The 21,027-nt window shown below is 72.2% G+C and overlaps 2 protein-coding genes across 2 annotated transcripts; one reads left to right on the forward strand and one right to left on the reverse strand.

The window, feature by feature from the left end:
- The first annotated feature begins 1,283 nt into the window (after positions 1 to 1,283).
- Positions 1,284 to 13,054, forward strand: PLTP (phospholipid transfer protein). Its single transcript, XM_075917076.1, is given in 19 exon segments — positions 1,284 to 1,327; positions 4,662 to 4,783; positions 5,079 to 5,178; positions 5,635 to 5,763; positions 5,859 to 6,020; positions 6,169 to 6,232; positions 6,502 to 6,565; positions 7,168 to 7,208; positions 7,210 to 7,263; positions 7,410 to 7,580; positions 7,742 to 7,775; positions 7,778 to 7,800; positions 8,635 to 8,799; positions 8,914 to 8,981; positions 9,065 to 9,107; positions 10,953 to 10,954; positions 11,839 to 11,900; positions 11,986 to 12,062; positions 12,296 to 13,054. Coding segments are annotated over 19 exon segments (1,557 nt in total). The 5' UTR covers positions 1,284 to 1,298; the 3' UTR covers positions 12,443 to 13,054.
- A 493-nt stretch (positions 13,055 to 13,547) lies between these two features.
- On the reverse strand, positions 13,548 to 20,963 carry CTSA (cathepsin A). Its single transcript, XM_075917075.1, is given in 18 exon segments — positions 13,548 to 13,686; positions 14,170 to 14,199; positions 14,201 to 14,272; positions 15,514 to 15,542; positions 15,545 to 15,602; positions 15,704 to 15,766; positions 15,768 to 15,780; positions 15,848 to 15,996; positions 16,121 to 16,199; positions 16,457 to 16,548; positions 16,766 to 16,853; positions 17,423 to 17,514; positions 17,847 to 18,002; positions 18,106 to 18,192; positions 18,601 to 18,651; positions 18,896 to 19,007; positions 20,226 to 20,389; positions 20,843 to 20,963. Coding segments are annotated over 17 exon segments (1,419 nt in total). The 5' UTR covers positions 20,843 to 20,963; the 3' UTR covers positions 13,548 to 13,602.
- Between the last annotated feature and the right edge of the window lie 64 nt (positions 20,964 to 21,027).

The raw sequence follows: 21,027 nt of genomic DNA on the forward strand, positions 1-21,027 counted from the left end.
CAGAGCGCTGCGCCGATCCTCCCGCCGCCCCGGGCCCGGCCCAGAGCGCTGCGCCGATCCTCCCGCCGCCCCGGGCCCGGCCCAGAGCGCTGCGCCGATCCTCCCGCCGCCACGGGCCCGGCCCAGAGCGCTGCGCCGATCCTCCCGCCGCCACGGGCCCGGCCCAGAGCGCTGCGCCGATCCTCCCGCCGCCACGGGCCCGGCCCAGAGCGCTGCGCCGATCCTCCCGCCGCCCCGGGCCCGGCCCAGAGCGCTGCGCTGATCCTCCCGCCACCCCAGGCCTGACCCAGAGCGCTGCGCTGATCCTCCCGCCGCCACGCGCCCGGCCCAGAGCGCTGCGCTGATCCTCCCGCCGCCACGGGCCCGGCCCAGAGCGCTGCGCTGATCCTCCCGCCGCCCCGGGCCCGGCCCAGAGCGCTGCGCTGATCCTCCCGCCGCCACGGGCCCGGCCCAGAGCGCTGCGCTGATCCTCCCGCCGCCACGGGCCCGGCCCAGAGCGCTGCGCTGATCCTCCCGCCGCCCCGGGCCCGGCCCAGAGCGCTGCGCTGATCCTCCCGCCGCCCCGGGCCCGGCCCAGAGCGCTGCGCTGATCCTCCCGCCGCCACGGGCCCGGCCCAGAGCGCTGCGCTGATCCTCCCGCCGCCACGGGCCCGGCCCAGAGCGCTGCGCTGATCCTCCCGCCGCCACGGGCCCGGCCCAGAGCGCTGCGCTGATCCTCCCGCCGCCCCGGGCCCGGCCCAGAGCGCTGCGCTGATCCTCCCGCCGCCCCGGGCCCGGCCCAGAGCGCTGCGCTGATCCTCCCGCCGCCCCGGGCCCGGCCCAGAGCGCTGCGCTGATCCTCCCGCCGCCCCGGGCCCGGCCCAGAGCGCTGCGCTGATCCTCCCGCCGCCCCGGGCCCGGCCCAGAGCGCTGCGCTGATCCTCCCGCCGCCCCGGGCCCGGCCCAGAGCGCTGCGCTGATCCTCCCGCCGCCCCGGGCCCGGCCCAGAGCGCTGCGCTGATCCTCCCGCCGGCCCGGGCCCGGCCCAGAGCGCTGCGCTGATCCTCCCGCCGCCACGGGCCTGGCCCAGAGCGCTGCGCTGATCCTCCCGCCGCCACGGGCCCGGCCCAGAGCGCTGCGCTGATCCTCCTGCTGCATCCAGGCTGCGGTGCGGGTGTTTGGCACCACGTGGTGTGCACATGCACAAGCAGCTACTGTGTCACAAAGCCCCAGATTAGTCAGGCCTGTGAGCACCAACCCAGCTGCCCATGAAAACTGGATGCAGCTTAGCCACAGCCCCGGGGGACACGTGCACGACTATGCTGATCGTGTGTGTGAGAGGTCAATGGTGGGGGAGTCTCTTTGTGTGTCACATGACTACTGTGTGCCTCAGTTTCTCTGTGTGCAGCACATGTAACAGGGTGGGGGGCTTGTTGCTGCAGAGGAGTAGGTGTGACCTTGCCTAGCAGCCTGGCTGCCCCCCCAGATGATGGACGTAGCAGTTGGTGACCCCCAGGCCCCCATCTTGGGAGCCAGCTGCTTCTGGCCAGCGGAAGGCAAAGGGTGGGGGGGACAGGAGCCTGGGATCAGGAAGGCAGCTCGGCCGGTTCTGGCCAGTGGGAACAAAGGAGGGAAGTTGCAGCCCAGGCGGGGGAGGGGCTGGGAAGGTGATGGGGGGGGGTGTCAGCGGGAAGGCACAGGGCAAAGAGCAGCCTGGGTGGAGGCAGACCCTGGCCAGGCTGAGTGCCCAGGCCAAGGGCCCTGGGACTGTCCTGGGCTGTGTTGTTCAATGACCCTCGTCTCCCTGCTGGCTAAAGATGGGGGTCCCATTGCTCCCTCCCTGGGGGAGCCCAGGGGCCGGGTGATGGGCTCCCTGTTCCGAGGGGCGGCCTCAGGAGCCAGCATGGCCAGAGCAGGGGTGAACCCCCGCCGGAGGCTGCTCCTCTCCCCCGGGGGTGGTGGGAGCTGAGGGTGGGGCCCCTGGGGGCCCATTTCAGGCACAGGACGTGCCAGCCTCTGGCCCCCAGCGCGTCCCTCTCCAGCGTGTCGCCGAAGGAAGCGGCAGGCGGCTGTTCCAGGGGCAATCCCAGCCAGGGAGCCCTCAGCAAGCGGGGACAGGGCTGGCCTGGTTCCGCCCCCAGCCCTTACCCCAGGGCTGCTGGGGGGGGCAGCAGGTGGGGGGGGGGGCAGCAGGTGTGGGTGGGCAGAATATCCCAGATCCCATGGCACCGACAGGACAACCCCTGGGCTGCTGGGGAGGGGCAGCAGGCGGGGGGAGGGGCAGAGTGTCCCAGACCCCACGGCACCGACAGGCCAGCCAAGGGCTGCTGGGGGGGGGGGGCAGCAGGTGGGGGGGGAGTGTCCCAGACCCCCCGGCACCGACAGGCCAGCCAAGGGCTGCTGGGGGGGGGGGGCAGCAGGTGAGGGGGGAGTGTCCCAGACCCCCCGGCACCGACAGGCCAGCCCAGGGCTGCTGGGGGGGCAGCAGGTGGGGGGGGGCAGAGTGTCCCAGACCCCAGGGCACCGACAGGCCAGCCAAGGGCTGCTGGGGGGGGGGCAGCAGGTGGGGGGGGAGTGTCCCAGACCCCACGGCACTGACAGGCCAGCCCAGGGCTGCTGGGGGGGGGGGGGCAGCAGGTGGGGGGGGAGTGTCCCAGACCCCACGGCACCGACAGGCCAGCCAAGGGCTGCTGGGGGGGGCAGCAGGTGGGGGGGGGAGTGTCCCAGACCCCACGGCACCGACAGGCCAGCCCAGGGCTGCTGGGGGGGGCAGCAGGTGGGGGGGGAGTGTCCCAGACCCCCCGGCACCGACAGGCCAGCCCAGGGCTGCTGGGGGGGGGGCAGCAGGTGGGGGGGGAGTGTCCCAGACCCCCCGGCACCGACAGGCCAGCCAAGGGCTGCTGGGGGGGGCAGCAGGTGGGGGGGGAGTGTCCCAGACCCCACGGCACCGACAGGCCAGCCCAGGGCTGCTGGGGGGGGCAGCAGGTGGGGGGGGAGTGTCCCAGACCCCCCGGCACCGACAGGCCAGCCCAGGGCTGCTGGGGGGGGGGGCAGCAGGTGGGGGGGGAGTGTCCCAGACCCCCCGGCACCGACAGGCCAGCCAAGGGCTGCTGGGGGGGGCAGCAGGTGGGGGGGGAGTGTCCCAGACCCCCCGGCACCGACAGGCCAGCCCAGGGCTGCTGGGGGGGGGCAGCAGGTGGGGGGGGAGTGTCCCAGACCCCCCGGCACCGACAGGCCAGCCCAGGGCTGCTGGGGGGGGGGCAGCAGGTGGGGGGGGAGTGTCCCAGACCCCCCGGCACCGACAGGCCAGCCCAGGGCTGCTGGGGGGGGGCAGCAGGTGGGGGGGGGAGTGTCCCAGACCCCCCGGCACCGACAGGCCAGCCCCTGGGAGGCGCGTTGCCCTCGGCCTGGCGGTGCCGCAGGGCGGCAGCCCCGTGAGCCGAGGGGGCGCAGGGAGAGTCTGACCCCCCCGGGCCTCCCCCGTGCGCCGCGTGCTTGGCCCCGCCCCGCCAGCCCCGGCACCGGGCGGCCGGCGGGGGAAGCGGCTCTGCGGGGCTGGCCTTGGCACCCGGCGTCCGGCGGCTCCAGCCCCGTCTCCTCCCCCGGGCGCCCGCGGCGCTATAAAGGCCGGGCAAGCGCGGGCAGCCCGAGACGCGGCTGGAGCCAGCGGTCCTGCAGCCCCCCCGGCGGAGCCAGGCGGCCGTGAGTGCACCGGGGCGCCCCCGCCCCCGCCCCGCCAGCGGACCGTGGCCCGGGGCTCAGCCCCCGCCCTGGCCCCAGCCCGCGGGCGAGCGGAGCCAGGGACGGGCTGGGTCCCTGCCCTGCCTCGACGTGCCGAGTCCCCGCGGCTCGGGCGCCCGCGCACGGCCTGGCTGCAGGGAGGGGGGGTCCGCGGGCGCGGGGCCTGGAGCCGAGCCCCCCAGCTCCGCTGTGGAGCAGGGGCCGGGGGGGTCCCGGAGCAGGGAGCGCTGGGGGGGCAGGTGCCTTGCTCCCGGGGGGCTCTGGCCGGTCGAAGCTGCCGCTAATCCGCCCCCGGAAGGGGCCAAGCATCCCAGGGATTTGCGAAGAATGTCGAGCTGCCCAAATCCGCTGGCCAGGAGCACGTGAGGCGGGGGGGGGGGGGGGGCTGTGCCCGGTACCCTGCTGGGCAGGCAGGGAGGGGAAGGGCTCCCAGCAGGGGGCGCTCCGGCCAGGGCCAGCACAGGTGCATGCAGCCCCCCCTCCCCCCGCAGGAGCCAGCCCCCCCCTGCTCTGCACCTGAGTCCACTGCATCCAGGGCAGCTTGCGCAGAGCAGGCCCCTCTCGGGGCCCCTGGACCCCTCCCCCCCGGGCAAGCCAACCCCCCCCCCGGCCGGAACGAGCCCCCTGGCAGGTGCGGCCGGTGGGGATTCGCCCCGGGACGCGGCCTCGGCCCCCTGCGGGGAAGGGGCGGGCGAGCGGCGGTGGGCGGCTTGTCCCCGTGCCCGGGACTCTGCGCAGGGAGGGGGGCTCGGCCAGGCTCCTGGTCCCTGCCCTGTGGGGCCGGCCCAGCTGTGCACCCCGGGCCAGAAGCGAGTGAGCGGCGGGGCAGGGACCACAGGGCTGGGGGCAGGCAATGGGGAGGAGGCGCCTGGCGGGCGGCGCTTTGTGGAGCTGGGGCTGCCCGCTCGGCTGGGCCCCGACAACCCGTCTCCCCCCTCCAGGAAGAGAGGCACCATGGACCCGTGCAGCCTCCTGCTCCTGCTGCTGCCCTGCCTGGTGGCGGCCGTGGCCCCACCCCACCCGGGCTGCAAGATCCGGATCACCGCCAAGGCCCTGGAGCTGGGTAAGGAGCCGGCGGAGGAGTCAGTGGGTCCCCTCAGGGGGCCCAGGTCGGGGTGTGCCGAGCTCAGGGTCCCCCCCATGGGGCGCTCCCTGGCTGGGCTGAGCCAGCGGGTGGGGGCCGGCTGTCCCACTGTCCTTAGCCCACCCTCCTGGGCAGGGGAGGGGGGCCGACGAGGCTGCTGGTCACATGGCTCCGGTTGCCCGGAAAGGGGCTGGGCTGGCAGGGGGCTGGCAGGGCTCAGCCTCCTTCCCTGCCTGGGGGCCAAGGCCGAGCAGACTTGGCTGCTGTTTTGCAGTGAAGCAGGAAGGGTTGCGCTTTGTGGAGCAGGAGCTGGAGAACATCAGCATCCCTGATGTGCACGGGAAGGAAGGGCAGTTCCAGTACAACATCAGCGGGTGAGCCGGGGGCTGGGGCTGGGGCCGGGGGCCGGGAGTGCGGCCGGGGGTTGGGGCCGGGGGCCGGGAGTGCAGCCGGGGGCTGGGGCTGGGGCCGGGAGTGCGGCCGGGGGTTGGGGCCGGGGCCCGGGGTTGGGGCCGGGGGCTGGGAGTGCAGCCGGAGCAGGGGCTGGGGCCGAAGCCTGGGGCAGGAGCTGGGGGTCGGGGGCCCGAGGCTGCAGAGCGCATGGTGGGGTGGCCCTCAAAGGGCAAGGAGGCAGCGGTGGGGGGCGTCGGGATGGGCCAGCCCTCTGCAGCCTGGGCAGGGAGGCTCCCTGGAGGGGCTGGGGGCAGGGGCTTCTCCCATTGCAGCACAGCCCATCTAGAGACACTGGGCGGAGCAGAGGCCGGGGGGCGGAGCAGAGGCCGGGGGGGGCGGAGCTGGGGGGCTGGGGCTGAAGCTGCCTGTGCCCACAGGGTGAAGGTGCTGAGCCTGCAGCTGGCGCATTCCAACCTGCACTTCCAGCCTCCGCAGCACCTGGTCTTCAGCATCAACAACGCCTCCATCAGCCTGCGCTTCCGGCGCCAGCTGCTCTACTGGTTCTTGTGAGCCACCGCCCCCCCCAGCGCGGAGCCGCCCCCACGCAGGCCCTGGGGCCGCTCGGGCGCCGCTCACTGGCCTCCGCCGTTTGCCCCCCCAGCTACGACATTGGCTCCATCAACGCCTCTGCCGAGGGCGTCAACATCCGCACGGCGCTGAAGCTGTCCATGCACAAGGCCGGGCGCCTCAGGATCTCCAACCTGACCTGCAATGCCTCCATCGCCCGGATGCAGACGGGTTTCACGGGCAACGCTCCGGTACGGCCCCCAACTACCCCTAGCCCCCCGCTCCGGCGCCAGAGGCCCCCAGCCTCCCGGCGCCCCCAATTCCCCCTAGCCCCCCGCTCCGGCGCCAGAGGCCCCCAGCCCCAGTGGAGGTCGGGTGTGAGGGCTGCGCTTCTGTCTCCACAGGAAGGTCTATGAATTCCTATCCACCTTCATCACCACTGGCATGCGCTTCCTTCTCAACCGGCAGGTACGCAGGGGCAGAGTGCCTGCCACCGAGCGCATCAAGGGCCAGGGGCTGTGGGTCCCGGGGTGGAGCAGGAGCGGTGGGAGGAGCTGTGGGTCAGAGCTATGGGGCAGGTGCGAGGGGCTGGGTCCCGGATGGAGCAGGGCAGGTGGGAGGGGGCTGGGTGTGAGGGCTGCCATGTGTGCAACGGGTGCTTGGGAGGAGGGGGCTGTGGATGCCTCGGCTGGGGGCTGAGTGCCAGGGAGGGCAGTGAGAACTGGGGTGTGTTTCAGATCTGCCCGGCGCTGCGCTACGCGGGGCTGGTGGAGCTGAACTCGCTGCTGGACACCGTGCCGGGTGAGTGCAGCTGAGGGAGCAGGAAGGGGCTGGGGGATGGGCGAGTGCGACCCTGGGCGCCGAGGGGGCGGGAGCAGGGGCTGGCTCCGGGCTCCAGGCGCCGAGGGAGCAGGGGCTGGCTCCAGGCGCCGAGGGAGCAGGGGCTGGCTCCAGGCGCCGAGGGAGCAGGGGCTGGCTCCGGGCGCCGGGTGCCGAGGGAGCAGGGGCTGGCTCCGGGCGCCGGGCACCGAGGGAGCAGGGGCTGGCTCCGGGCGCCGGGCACCGAGGGAGCAGGGGCTGGCTCCGGCGCCGAGGGGGCGGAGCAGGGGCTGGCTCCGGGCGCCGAGGGGGGCGGGGGCAGGGGCTGGCTCCGGGCGCCGAGGGGGCGGGGGCAGGGGCTGGCTCCAGGCTCCGGGCGCCGAGGGGGCGGGGCAAGGGGCTGGCTCCGGGCGCCGAGGGGGCGGGGCAGGGGCTGGCCCACGCTGCCTGGGGGAAGGGGCTGCAGGTGCAGTGGTGGGGACGGGCTGGGGTCCTGCAGCCGCCCGGCCTGGGGGCAGGAGCCAGAGGAGGCCGGAGGGGGCGAGGGCCTTGCCCAGCGACTGAGGCGCCTCCCTTGGGTGCAGTGCGCAGCCCGGTGGACGAGCACGTCAGCATCGACTATTCCCCTCCTCGGCGACCCCGTCCATCTCCCTCCCGACACCCTCGACCTGGACTTCAAGGTAGGGGCAGTGGAGAGGCTCCGCCACGTCCGCGCTGGGCGCGACCCCCGCCCGGGGCACCAGGCACCACCAGGGCCTGCAGGGACCCGTGAGCCGGGGGGCCTGGCGGGGCGGGGGCAGGGTCTCACCAGCTCTGTGCTGCCCAGGGCATGTTCTACCACCGGGCGAACGAGACGCTGCTGAACCAGGCCGTGGCGCCTGTGATCAAGGAGAAGGAGCGCATGGTCTACGTGGCCATCTCCGAGTACTTCTTCAACTCCGCCATGGACGCCTACTACCAGGCTGGCGTGCTGAGCAAGGAGATCACTGGGGAGGAGGTGAGGGGAGATGGGGGGCTGGGCATGCGGGGGGGAGGGGCAGGGGCACTGGGCATGTGGGGGGAAGGGGCAGGAGTACTGGGCATGCAGGGGGAGGAGGGCCGGGGGCCATGGGCATGGAGGGCTCGCTTCTTACCCAGGGCGGTTGCACCTTGTTGTAGGTGCCCAAGGACCTGGAGCTTTTGCTGAAAGCCACGTGTTTGGAAGCATCATCATGCTGGTGAGGGGCCGTGGGCCCGGGGGAGGGAGGGGGAGACGCAGGCGCCGTGGGGCGGGGGTTCCAGGCCGACTTCGCGGGGCGGCGGGGAGCGGAGGCGGAGGTGCCGTGGGGTGGGGAGTTCTGGGGGGTGCCGTGGGGGGGGGGAGCGGAGGCGGGGGTGCCGTGGGGCGGGGGTTCCAGGCTGGCACCGTGGGGCGGGGGGGGGGAAGCTGAGGCGGAGGTGCCGTGGGGTGGGAGTTCTGGGGGGCGCCGCGGGGCGGGGGTGAGCGGAAGTGGAGGCGCCGTGGGGTGGGAGTGCCAGGCCGGCGCCATGGGGCGGGGGGGGAGCGGAGGCGGAGGCGCCGTGGGGTGGGAGTTCTGGGGGGCACCGCGGGGCGGGGGTGAGCGGAGGTGGAGGCGCCGTGGGGTGGAGTGCCAGGCCGGCGCCGTGGGGCGGGGGGGAGTGGAGGCGGAGGTTCCGTGGGGCGGGGATGCCAGGCCGGGGGCGGGGGGGAGTGGAGGCGGAGGTGCCGTGGGGTGGGGAGTTCTGGGGGGCGCCGCGGGGGTGAGTGGAGGCGGAGGTGCCGTGGGGTGGGAGTGCCAGGCCGGCGCCGTGGGGCGGGGGGGAGCGGAGGCGGAGGCGCCGTGGGGTGGGAGTGCCAGGCCGGTGCCGTGGGGCGGGAGGGGAGCGGAGGCGGAGGCGCCGTGGGGTGGGAGTTCTGGGGGGCGCCGTGGGGCGGGGGTGCCAGGCCGGCGCGTAGCCAGACCCCGTGGGGGTGGTGCCGGAGCTGCTGGCGCCAGCCTTCAGGGACCTGACCCAGCCCCGGTGCCGCCTGCTCCCCGCTCTCCCGGCAGAGCCCCGCTGTGGTGGACGCGCCCCTGAGGCTGGTGCTGCAGGTGTCGGCTCCTCCCCTCTGGACCATCAAGCCCTCGGGCGCCTCCGTCTCCGTCGCCGCCGACCTGAACATCTCCCTGGTGCCCGCCAACCTCTCCGCCGTCCCGCTCTCCTGCATGACCATGGTGAGTGCCTGGGGGCCCGCGAGTCCCGGGGCAGCCAGGCAGGGTGGCGAGGGGCCGGCCTGGCTGCTCCCTGGCGTGGGCACTAAGGGCACCGTGGCCTCATCTCCCCTGCAGGACGCCAGGCTGAGCGCCAAGGTGTCGCTGCGAGGGAAGGCGCTGCAGGTGCAGCTGGATCTGAGAAGGTAACGCCCTGTCCCTGGGAGCCCCTCACCCGGGCGTCGGGGCAGCGGAGCAGGAGTCACGTTCAGAGCTCTCTCCCCGGCAGGTTCCGGATCTACTCCAAGCAGTCAGCCCTGGAGTCCCTGGCGGTGAGTGGGCCCCACGGCCTGACCCAGCCCCCTGAACCCCTCCCCCCTCGCAGCCAGCCCAGGACAAAGCCGCTGGGGGTGGGGAGAGCAGTGGGGGCGGGGTGGAGGGGAGGGATGGCCGGGGGGCCTAATGTGGGCAGCCGTGGAAGAGGCAGGGCATTCCCAAGGATGTGGGGGGGGGGGTGCTCCCCGCCCCAGGCTGCTCTGCCTCCTGCCCTGAGCACTCCCAGGCCGAAAACCTGCCACCAGCCTGAGCCCAAAGGCGAGAAGGGTCGTGGGCCAGTGGCCCGTGGCAGGCTGGGCCGACGGCCGCTGCCAGACCTGGCCTGCAGGGCAGGCCCCAGTTCTAGCCCTGGGCCCCCGGCCGACTGGGCCTTGCCCTGTGGATCGAACCCAGCGCCAGGCTCCCCTCGTCCCCGCGGCCCCTCCCAGGCGTCGAGTTTCGGCTCCAGTCCCCTGCTCGGTTTTGTGTCTCTACCTCGTGCAGATCCCATGGCGTCCGAGGGGGCGGATCCAAGCTGGGCGTCCTGGCCTGGTGTCCCCACGGCTCCCTTCCCCACCGTGGCCCGTTGGCGTCAGGCTGCCCGCGGCTCCAGCCTCGGGAACGGCGCCGGCGCCTTTCCACCCAGCGGGAGGCCGAGCTGGAATTGAGGGGCCCGGGGCAGCCTTGGCAATCTGCTGCAGCCTGAGCTCGCTCTGCCCCCGCGGCTCCGCGGTCGGCTCTGCCGTTGTGCCAGCTCGGCCCCGAGCACGGACAGCACGGTCCCTGGGGCCCCTTCCCCCCGGGCCAGCTCCCGCCCACGCCAGGGCCTGCCCTCTTCTCCCGGCTCCTCGCTTTGCTCAGGCCTGGCCCAGGCGTTTGGAACATCCCAGTCCCCCTTGTCCACAGCGGGGGCCCTCCAAGGCTGGGAGGGGCCCGAGGTCCCTTTGCAGAAGCTGCCAGCCCACGCTGGAGCCTATCAGAGCCGCTGGCACCTTTGCCAACCACCGAGCGGAGGCTGAATTAAGCCACAGGCTGCGGAGCAACCGGCCGCTCTGCAGCATCAGAGCCTCCCTGCAGCCCTCGCCGGCCCCCGCGACGTCTCGGACACGTTCCAAACGCTCCTCGCTCCCAGCTCAGGCTGGGACAGGCCCTCAGACGCCCCCCCCCAGCAGCGACCAACCCGCAGCTCAGGCGCGCCCCCCCCCCAGCAGAGACCAACCCGCAGCTCAGGCGCCCCCCCCCCAGCAGAGACCAACCCGAGCTCAGGCGCCCCCCCCCCAGCAGAGACCAACCCGCAGCTCAGGCGCCCCCCCCCCAGCAGCGACCAACCCGCCGCTCAGACGCCCCCCCCCAGCAGCGACCAACCCGCCGCTCAGACGCCCCCCCCAGCAGCGACCAACCCGCCGCTCAGACGCCCCCCCCCAGCAGCGACCAACCCGCCGCTCAGACGCCCCCCCCCCCAGCAGCGACCAACCCGCCGCTCAGACGCCCCCCCCCAGCAGAGACCAACCCGCCGCTCAGACGCCCCCCCCCCCAGCAGAGACCAACCCGCCGCTCAGACGCCCCCCCCAGCAGCGACCAACCCGCCGCTCAGACGCCCCCCCCAGCAGCGACCAACCCGCCGCTCAGACGCCCCCCCCCAGCAGCGACCAACCCGCCGCTCAGACGCCCCCCCCAGCAGCGACCAACCCGCCGCTCAGACGCCCCCCCCAGCAGCGACCAACCCGCCGCTCAGACGCCCCCCCCCCAGCAGAGACCAACCCGCCGCTCAGACGCCCCCCCCCCAGCAGAGGACCAACCCGCCGCTCAGACGCCCCCCCCCCAGCAGAGACCAACCCGCCGCTCAGACGCGCCCCCCCCAGCTGTTGCGAGTTCTCCCGGGAGTCGGGCTGCATCGTGCATTTGAGTATCCGGCAAGCAGGAGCGTCGAGGTTAATGCTCGAGCCTGCACGAACCCCCCCCCCCCGCCCAGGAAAACGTTTTGCCGGCTGCCTGGGCTCTTCCCTTTCTTAGCAATTGGAGATTGACACTCGGGGTTTCCCCGCAGCTCAGTCGCTTCCCTCCGCCCCAGGCTTTCACTTCCCTTCCGGCAGCTGCCTCCTGCCCCAATTCCCCTTGCTGGAGCTCAGTGCGGCGGGGGAGGGGAGGGGTCCATGGGGGAGGGGAGGACCCCCCCCCCCCCCCCCCCCCCGATCACGTTGAATGACAGCTGGTTGCTAACAGCGCGAGCGACATTCTCTCACAGCAGATCCGGGGCGGCGAAACGGCCCCTTGGCGCGCAGCTTCTGGGCCTGGTCCCTGGGCCCCCCGGGCTGGGCGGGGCCTGGCTGCGTGTCCCATGCTGGTTCCTGGGCCCCCCGGCTGGGCGGGGCCGGGCTGCGTGTCCCATGCTGGTTCCTGGGCCCCCCGGGCTGGCGGGGCCGGGCTGCGTGTCACACGCCGGTCCCTGGGCCCCCCGGGCTGGGCGGGGCCTGGCTGCGTGTCGCACGCTGGTCCCTGGGCCCCCGGGGCTGGGCGGGGCCTGGCTGCGTCACACGCCGGGCCCTGGCCCCCCGGGCTGGGCGGGGCCGGGCTGCGTGTCACAACGCCGGTCCCTGGGCCCCCGGGCTGGGCGGGGCCGGGCTGCGTCACTTGCCCGTCCCTGGGCCCCCTGGGGCCAGGCAGAAGCCCCCTGGGGTCTGGGCCCCTGGCTCAGCCAAAGGGGCTGGGCCGCCCAGCGCTGCTCTGACCCGCTTCCTTTTTCCCCAGCTGTCCCTTGCAGACGCCCCTGAAGACGCTGCTGCAACTGATGATCATGCCCATGCTGAACGGTAGGGACAGGCCCTGCGGGGTTGGGGGAGCTGGGCCTGAGCCCCCCCCCTCCCCCGCTCACAGGGTCCCTTTTCTGTTTGGCAGAGAGGACCAAGAAGGGCGTCCCCATCCCCCTGCCCGAGGGCCTGGACTTCACCAAGGAGGTGGTCACTAGCCATGTGGTACGTGTGCCTGGCCGGCTGGGCCCATTGCTGGGCAGTGCGCAGCCCCCCCCCCCCCCCGGCCAGCTGTGCCAGGCAGGGAGGGGAGCTGAGGGCCCTGGCATGGGATGGGGGGGGTAGGGGAGAGAGGAGCTCAGGGCCCTGGCTCCAGCTGGTGGGGAGGGGAGAGGGGCGCTGGGGGCGGGGGAGGGGAGCTCGGCGGCACTAACACGCCCTCCTTTGCCACCCTGCAGGGATTCCTCACGGTGGGGGCGGATCTCCATTTCTCCAAGGGGCTGCGGGAGGTGATTGATAAATATCAGCCAGCCCGGCCCCCACCCCCGCTCCCGCCCGCTGACTCCTTGCGCCCGCCGAGCCCTGGCCCAAGCGCGGAGCCGTAGCGCAGCCCCTGCCCAGCCTGTGCCCTGCAGCAGCAGCTACGCCAATAAACAGGCTCAGACTCGGCTCGCGCAGCCTGGCCATTGCTGGGGGGGGGGGGGCAGTGGCTGTCCAGCAGCTACAGAAGGGCCAGGGCCACCCGCCCTGCCCCAGCCGGGCAAATCCGGGATCCACACACCCACCCCCAGCTCAGCCCCACAGCTGTTGGGGGCAGGGCCAGGCCAGAGGCTTGGTAGGGTCCTGTGACCCCTCAGCGGCAGGCTGGGGTGGCACAGGCCCCACGCCACTTGACCCCTAGGCTGTGGCCCCTCAGCCTGTCGGGGTACAGTAGCCCGTGGCCAGGCTGGGGTAGCAGGAAGGCCCCACCAGCCTTCAGCTCCTGCCCCGTCCCCTCCCCTCCCCTGGGGAGAACTGGCCCCAGAGCCCCTGGGGAACCGCTTCTCGCCGAGCCAAGCAGCCAGCCCGGCTCCAGCCCCTGGCCTGGGCACGACGCGCAAGCAGCACAGGGCACCGGCTTCACTGACACTTTATTGCAATGCCCAGGAGCAGCCCTGGCCCCAGGAGTGAGTGCGGGGCCGGGCCGGAGACACCTTCATTCCACCTCCTTCAGCAGGGCCCGGGGCCCGGCTGAGACCTGCCCAGAGCGGGCGCCGGGCCCCAGGAACCCCCTGCAGGCAGCCCCGTGGCGGGCGGGGGCGGAGCAGAGGCGCCAGGCACACAGGGCCCCAGGGACCCCCCCTGCAGGAGCCCCGTCGCGGGCGGGGGCGGAGCAGAGGCGCCAGGGGGCAGCGCCAGGCACACAGGGCCCCAGGGACCCCCCCTGCAGGAGCCCCGTCGCGGGCGGGGGGTGGAGCAGAGGCGCCAGGGGGCAGCACCAGCACACAGGGCCCCAGGGACCCCCCCTGCAGGAGCCCCGTCGCGGGCGGGGGGTGGAGCAGAGGCGCCAGGGGGCAGCGCCCGGGCACGCAGGGCCCCAGGGACCCCCCCCCCCCCCCGCAGGAGCCCCGTAGCGGGCGGGGGCAGAGCAGAGGCGCCAGGGGGCAGCGCCGGGCACGCAGGGCCCCAGGGACCCCCCCCCCCCCCGCAGGAGCCCCATAGCGGGCAGGGGCAGAGCAGAGGCGCCAGGGGGCAGCGCCGGCACGCAGGGCCCACAGCCAGGCTCTCAGAAGGGCTGCTGCTGAATGAAGCGGCTGAACATGGTGAAGGCGGCACGTGGCTGGTCGCTGGGCACCATGTGGCCGGCTCCCTGCGGAAGAGAGAAGGGCCCAGGTGAGGGGCAGCCGCAGGGGGCGGGCCAGGGAGTCTCAGCATCTGCTGAGCCAGCCAGGCCCCCCCCAGCTTCCCCAGTGCTAAGCAGGAGCTACGGCAGCCCAGGCCACCTGCGACCAAGGCAGGGAGGCTGATGGGGCCCTGCCCCAGACGCATATGCCCGGAGGCGAGGGGGGGGGGGGGGAGATAGGGGACCCTGCGGCTCCCCCAGACATTACAGCACCACTGCCCCTCAAAGGCTTCCTGCACCCACACGCCCCAGCCCCAGCCCCTCGCCTGGGCCCAGGCCCCTGGCTCCATGCCCAAGGGCCTGCGCCCAACCCCTGGGCTCGGCTCCTGGCTCCACCCCCACCCCTCCCCCTCTGCTGGGGTCCCCGTGCCCGGCCCCACTCCTGCTCCTAGCCCCCGTGGCAGCCACCCCCCACTTCAAGCCGCCAGCGCCGCTGCCCCGGGTGGGTACCTTGATGGTGAGGAAGGAGAGGTTGGGGAAATTCCTTCACAAAGCCCCCGATCTGGTCCTCGCTCCCGTCATTGTACAGCCAGGGCCTGCGGGCCACCTGCACCTGGAACCAGAACCCAGCCCCCTCAGCGCCAGCTTGTGCCCGCCCCGCCCACCCCCCATGCCAGGCCGTGTACCCGCCCAGCCCCCAGTGCCTGCCCGCCGCCCCACCCCCCATGCCAGGCCGTGTACCCGCCCCGCCCCCAGGGCCTGCCCGCCCCGCCCACCCCCCATGCCAGGCCGTGTACCCGCCCAGCCCCCAGGGCCCTGCCCGCCCCGCCCACCCCCATGCAGGCCGTGTACCTGCCCCGCCCCCAGGGCCTGCCCGCCCCGCCCACCCCATGCAGGCCGTGTACCTGCCCCGCCCCCAGGGCCTGCCCGGCCCCCGCCCCCCCCCCCATGCCAGGCCGTGTACCTGCCCAGCCCCCAGGGCCTGCCCGCCCCGCCCCCCCCCCATGCCAGGCCGTGTACCTGCCCAGCCCCAGGCCTGCCCGCCCCGCCCACCCCCCATGCCAGGCCGTGTACCTGCCCAGCCCCCAGGGCCTGCCCGCCCCGCCCCCCCCCCATGCCAGGCCGTGTACCTGCCCCGCCCCAGGGCCTGCCCGCCCCGCCCCCCCCCCATGCCAGGCCGTGTACCTGCCCAGCCCCCAGGGCCTGCCCGCCCCGCCCCCCCCCATGCCAGGCCGTGTACCTGCCCAGCCCAGTGCCTGCCCGCCCCGCCCCCCCCCCATTGCCAGGCCGTGTACCTGCCCCGCCCCCAGGGCCTGCCCGCCCCCGCCCACCCCCCATGCAGGCCGTGTACCCGCCCAGCCCCCAGGGCCTGCCCGCCCCGCCCACCCCCCATGCCAGGCCGTGTACCTGCCCAGCCCCCAGGGCTGCCCGCCCCGCCCCACCCCCCATGCCAGGCCGTGTACCTGCCCAGCCCCCAGGGCCTGCCCCGCCCCGCCCCGCCCACCCCCCATGCCAGGCCGTGTACCTGCCCAGCCCCCAGGGCCTGCCCGCCCCGCCCCGCCCACCCCCCATGCCAGGGCCGTGTACCTGCCCAGCCCCAGGGCCTGCCTGCCCCGCCCACCCCCATGCCAGGCCGTGTACCTGCCCAGCCCCCAGGGCCTGCCCGCCCCGCCCACCCCCCATGCCAGGCCGTGTACCTGCCCCGCCCCCAGGACCCTGGTTGTGCGGCAGGGAGGCTGCTCCCTCCACCAGGCCTGCGTTTGCCGATGGCCTCACCCGGGCCCATCGGACAGTTCTAGGCTGGTGCCCTCAGCCTCCCCGCTGGCCTGTGAGCGGCTCGTCCCCTCCACTTACCTTCTGCTCCAGGGAGTCCACGAACCACTGTCCCCCAGGAAGTTGCAGGCCATGTCGATGTCACCGTTGTACACCAGGATCCGGTATTTCTGCCAAGACAACCAGTGTCACCCTGGGCCTTGCACGGGGCAGCCAGGGTGGGGGCTGGGCAGGCTGTGTCATGGGGGAGGGGTCCAGGCCCCCCACTCACCTTGGTGCCGAGCAGCTTGAGGTACTGGTCGTTCATGGTCATGTACAGCCGGTTGTAGTTGTGGGTTCACCTCCGCACTGCGAGGGAGCAGAGAGTTACGCTGGCAGAGACCCCCCCGCCCCCCGCCAGTGGAAACCTCCCCACCTGCAGATGCTCCACTTGGGCGCCTCGGGAGAGATGTGCAGCGCCTTGAGCACCTGGGGGGCGTTGAGGTAGAGGCTGGAGGCCGTGGAGTTGGTGCAGGGGGGCTCCAGGTGAAGCCCTTTCTTGGCTGCCGGCATCTGCAGCAGACTCTGGGAGAGGAGAGAAAGCTGCCGCCGTGGGGCCGAGACCCGATTCCCCCACCCCCGCAGCGCAGCAGGGAGCCCAGCTCCTTGCCCACGGCCACCCCAGGGCCAGCCCCCATCCCCCACGCACCTGCCTCCAGGAGACTCTCAGGGGCTGGTGGATGAAGGAGCTGCCCAGGTCGTGGCTGAGGAGCTGGTCCTGATCATACCTGCAGCCGGGGCGAGAGCAGTCAGAGCCGGGCCGTGAGCCCCTCCAGCTCCCATTCCCCTCCCCTTTCCAGGAGGGGCTGCCAGTGGCCTGGGCCCCCTGCTGAGGGACACAGCCCCAGGCCGCAGTGGGGCCCCTGACCCACAGCCCTCTCCCGGAGGGGTCCGCACCAGAGCCCCAGCCACAGGCCACCTGCAGCAGGCTGGCAGACCCCTGCTGCCGGGCTGCTGAGACCCCTGGGCGCCCCGCGGTTCCTACCTGTACACCCCCGGGACGCCGCCAGCACACGGGGCATAGAGATTGTAGATGTTCAGGCCGGACTCCTCCACAATCTGGATCATCTCTTCCATCTGAACAAGCCCGGCACATTACAGCCCCCCCGGCTCAGGCGCGCCCCATGGGCCATCTGCCAGGCACCTGCCCCCGGATCCAGTCCCTCCCGCAGCAGGCTGGGCCCAGCCCCTGCCCCGGCGCACAGAGCAGCCCGACTCTGCTCTCCCCAGGCTGCCTGGTCCAGCCGTGCTGGGTGGCACCCGGACCCCCCCCGCACGCCCGGCCGGCCGGCACTCACCCTGAGGTGCAGTTCAGGTTGGGGTTTTTATGGAAGTTGCATTTCCCCTGGGAGCAGCAGAAGTTCTGCAGATCAGTCCACAGCCTGGAGCAAGAAACCCTGGTGAGACCCGTGGCCCCCGTCATGCCAGACAGAACAGGGCAGGGGCCCCAGCGCTGTGGAAACCCCACTGACCCCAAGCCCTGCAGCACGGGCCTGTCGCACGGCCAGCAAGGAGAGCCCTTGTCACGGCTCCGGGCTGACCCCGCTTAGGCACAACGGCCCTGCCTTGATCGGGGACAGCCAGGGACCAAGCGGCCGCAGGCCAGGCCCCCGGCTACGTAACGGGGACCACCCCAAACCGCCCCTCCTGCCGCTCCAACAGCCTCGGACCTGCCGCACACAGCCCGCCCTGCTGAGGAGTGGGAGGAAGAACAAGCCCCGCCCGCCAGGCGCCAGTCCCACGTGGCACCGGGCGCCCGCCACAGGCTGCGCAGCTGGGAGCGGGAGGAGGCTCCCAGTAGAACAGAACAGAATCTTCACTCCCAGCCAGCACGGGCCAGTCCTCCAGGCCTTTCACCCCAGCAGATCCCTTTCAAGAACTGACCTGCTGGTGCCCCAGAGCCGGGGGAGGGAGAATGGGCTGGGCAGCTCCAGGAGCCGCACCCCCTTACCGGGTTCCCAGGAGGCCGTGGTAATAGGAGAAGTACACCAGGGAGTTGTCATTGATCTCGTAGGAGGAGAGGCCGTTTCCCACGGCGAGGCCCTAGAGCACACGAGCAGTTAGAGCCACAGGCCGTGGAGCAGCAGCAAGGCAGGAACTGGGTGCTGGGGGTGGGGGGGAGGGGGCGCTGACCTGGACACTGCCCCACCCCACTGGAGATGGGCCGCTCGGAGCACAGCTCAGCACTCCCCCGCCGCGACCTGGCCTGATGCAAAGCCACAGGAGAGACCCAGCCTGGGGCACACTCGCCCCTCTGCTCCTCCCCGCCTAGTGCGAGAACTGGCCCCTGCCACCGTGTGCCGCACCAGGAGGAACCGGGGGGCTCGGAGTCACATGACTGCCCCTCCACCCCATGCTCCAGGGACGCCCTGCACCTTCAAGTTGATGCTGGCGTCCTGCATCACCCACTCGGCCAGCGTGGGGATATAGATGCCGGCGTAGCTCTCGCCGGTGAGGAACAGCGAGTTCTGGCCGTACTCGGGGAAGAGGCGGAGGAATTCCTTCAGCGCCAGGTAGTTATTGTGGGCCACCTGCAATCAGACAGCAGGCTGAGGCAGGCTCCCCACAGGCCCCCCGCTCCGGGACCAGCTCCTTGCTGCAGGAGATGGGCAGCGGCCCCAGAATCTCACTCACCTCCGTGTCGTTGGTGGCATAGTTTTTGTCATCCGAGTAGGAGAAGCCAACCCCCGCTGGGGACTCCAGGTACAGCATGTTCGCAATCTGCAGAGACAGCCAGTCACTGGGGAGACCGGGCGAGAGCCGAGACCCTCCGCCCAGCGCCATGGGACCAGACGCTGCCTTGGCACGAGCTGCCTGTAGCACCTGCTAACAGGCTCAGGTGGAAACCTCGCACTCAGGCGCTGGCTAACGCCTGGCACCGCAGCTCTGGGTCCTAGTCCAGACACAGCCGGGGAGCCAAGAGGGCAGAAGTAAGGGAGAAACCTGCCAGAGGCGCCATCTTGGTGGGAGAAATGAAGGCAGGACTTTGCCCCCGTCTCACCCACATGCACAGGGCCCAGCACCCTCCCTGACCTGGACCCTGGCACAGCTGTTGCAAGGTCCACAGGACCCGCCGTCCCACTCCAGGAGTGGGGGGTGAGCGAGACAGTCTGGGGGGAGGGCACATACCTTGTTCCAGGAATAGTCATTGTACTGCAGGGTGGTCCCATCTGGCTGGATCTGAGAAAGGAGAAGCCGGTTACCAGGCCAGAAGAGCCGGTGCTGGCGGCCTGGCCTCCTCCGGGGCAGTGGCAACGGCCCTAACAGTGCTCAGGTGGCGAGACCTCGCCAGGGTCAGGAGGGAAGGCACGGCCCTGTCACTGCCAGCCCATGCAGGGACCTAGCGCCCAGCACGCCGGGGCACAGGCCCGCACGGGGAGACGCCGGGTCGCCCCGGCCAAGGAGAGGGGTTGCGGTTACTGACCGTGAAGGGGCCGTGCTCAGTCAATAAGCCAGTCATGGAGCTGCAGCCAGGTCCCCCGTTCAGCCACAGCACCAGAGGGCTGCTCTCAGGGTTGCTCTGAGCCTCCACGAACCTGCAGACCAGCGACACTCAGATCTCCAGAGCCAAACTAGCCATCGCCATTACCCAGAAGTCACCATCATCGCCCGTTACACCCACTGGCGTATGGAGCAGCAACATTGCTGTTTCCGTACCAAAAGGCTTTTTCTGGGTCAGGGTTGTTAGCCCTGAGCCAGACCCCCGATCCCGGAGGGCCGGTGTGCATGCTGAGTCTGGCTCCTCCCCCCTGACCATGCCAGCTTGGCTGAACCTACCTACTGGCACAGCCCCTGGGATCATAGGAACACACAAGCGGCTTCCCCCCTCCCTGCCCACAAGGTGCAAGCACAAGGGGCAGACCCAGAAGTCAGAGTAGGGGAAACGCTTCGCCTCGCTGGCTACAGCGCAAGCAACTGTAGCATGGGATACGCGGTGTATGGCTCTTACGCGCCCTGACCGTCACCTATTATTTATCAGCTGCTAGGGACGTTAGTCAGCAGATAATTGACTAGTTGAGTAAGGGCAGGAAGCCCTAGCGGTTACAAACTACTCTATAGTCCCTGGGGGCAGGGCTGGCAGTCAGTGCAATCCGGCACCACTCGAGGACCCTGCTGCCCCGTGCGGCTACCGCTGTACAAGGCGGGAACCAGTCCGCAGCAGCGGTCCAGTGTGATAGAGGCAGCAGTGTGGGGAGGGAAGCAGCTGGCACCGCAGAGCCGCTGCTGAGGGGGAACCAGCTTTTAAACCGACCCCCTCCAGCATCTGCTCGTACTTCCCCCTCCCCCTTGCTGCCCAATAGAGGCAGCGGAGGGTGGGGGGAGGAGAAGCGGGCGAAAGCGAGTATTGGAAAGATACACAGAGAAGCTCAGGCTCATTGCTTAACTGTCTAGCCAATAGTCATTTACATCCCCATCAACAGCTGCCTAACAACCAGGGGAAGCAGCTACCACACACCAAGCTCTGCCCACGCTCCACTGCTTCCTGACCTCCTCCTGCTTCCTGCTTTGCCTCTGCCCCCCCCAGTGGGGAGGCTCCAGCAGGAAATAGGGGAAGGGCAGGGCCTGGTAAAAGCAGCCTGATTGGTTAATCATGAAATCACAGTGTTTTCAAGTCACCTGCAGGAAAGAGCCACAGGGGACACTTAGCTCCCCCCTCCCCTTTCCGATCTGCGGTGGCCTCTGCCTGCTGTGGGCAGGGTAGCAATGGAGTCTCTGCTCACCCCCACCCCACGCCTGCCGAGCCCCACACGTACCAGTAGTGCAGGTGTTTGTTATGGCCGACATGCAGGTACCCCGAGTACTGCCGGAAGGAGGGCTGCTTGGCCAGCCCCGGCAGGTAGGTCACCTCATCGGCGGAGGGAGCAGCCTCGACAAGGGAGGCTGCCAGGAGCAGCGCGCAGAGCAGGATGGACCCCATCTGCGGGAGAGACCAGAGTCAGGGCCCTCAGGGGGGCAGAACAGCCCAGGTTACCCACTCCCCGGCCCCCAAGACACCCCCCAGAACAGGCTCCCCCCCAGCACCCGAGGCTCCTTCCCTGGCCCCCAAACCACCCCCAGAACAGGCTCCCCCCCAGCACCCGAGGCTCCTTCCCTGGCCCCCAAACCACCCCCCAGAACAGGCTCCTTCCCCGGCCCCCCCGCAGGAACAGGCTCCCCACCAACTCCCCCCCCAGAACAGGCTCCCCACCAGCACCGCCCCCCCCCAGAACAGGCTCCTTCCCCGGCCCCCCCGCGGGAACAGGCTCCCCACCAACTCCCCCCCCAGAACAGGCTCCCCACCAGCACCGCCCCCCCCAGAACAGGCTCCTTCCCCGGCCCCCCCGCGGGAACAGGCTCCCCACCAGCCCCCCCGCCAGCTCCCGGCTCTCACCACCCGGCAGCGCCAGCGGATTCCCCCTGAGTAGCCGGCAGAGCACGTGACTCCCGCTCATATGGGCCCAGACCGTCACGTGACGGGAGAGGCAGCTGACCGGGCAGGGGCGGAGCCAGCTCAGAAGCGAGCCAATGAGAACCCGGCGGCCGCCAGGCCCCGCCCTCAGGGGCGGGCTGTGTCCC

This window comes from Pelodiscus sinensis, unplaced genomic scaffold (assembly GCF_049634645.1).
Source record: "Pelodiscus sinensis isolate JC-2024 unplaced genomic scaffold, ASM4963464v1 ctg149, whole genome shotgun sequence".
Lineage (NCBI taxonomy): Eukaryota > Metazoa > Chordata > Testudines > Trionychidae > Pelodiscus > Pelodiscus sinensis.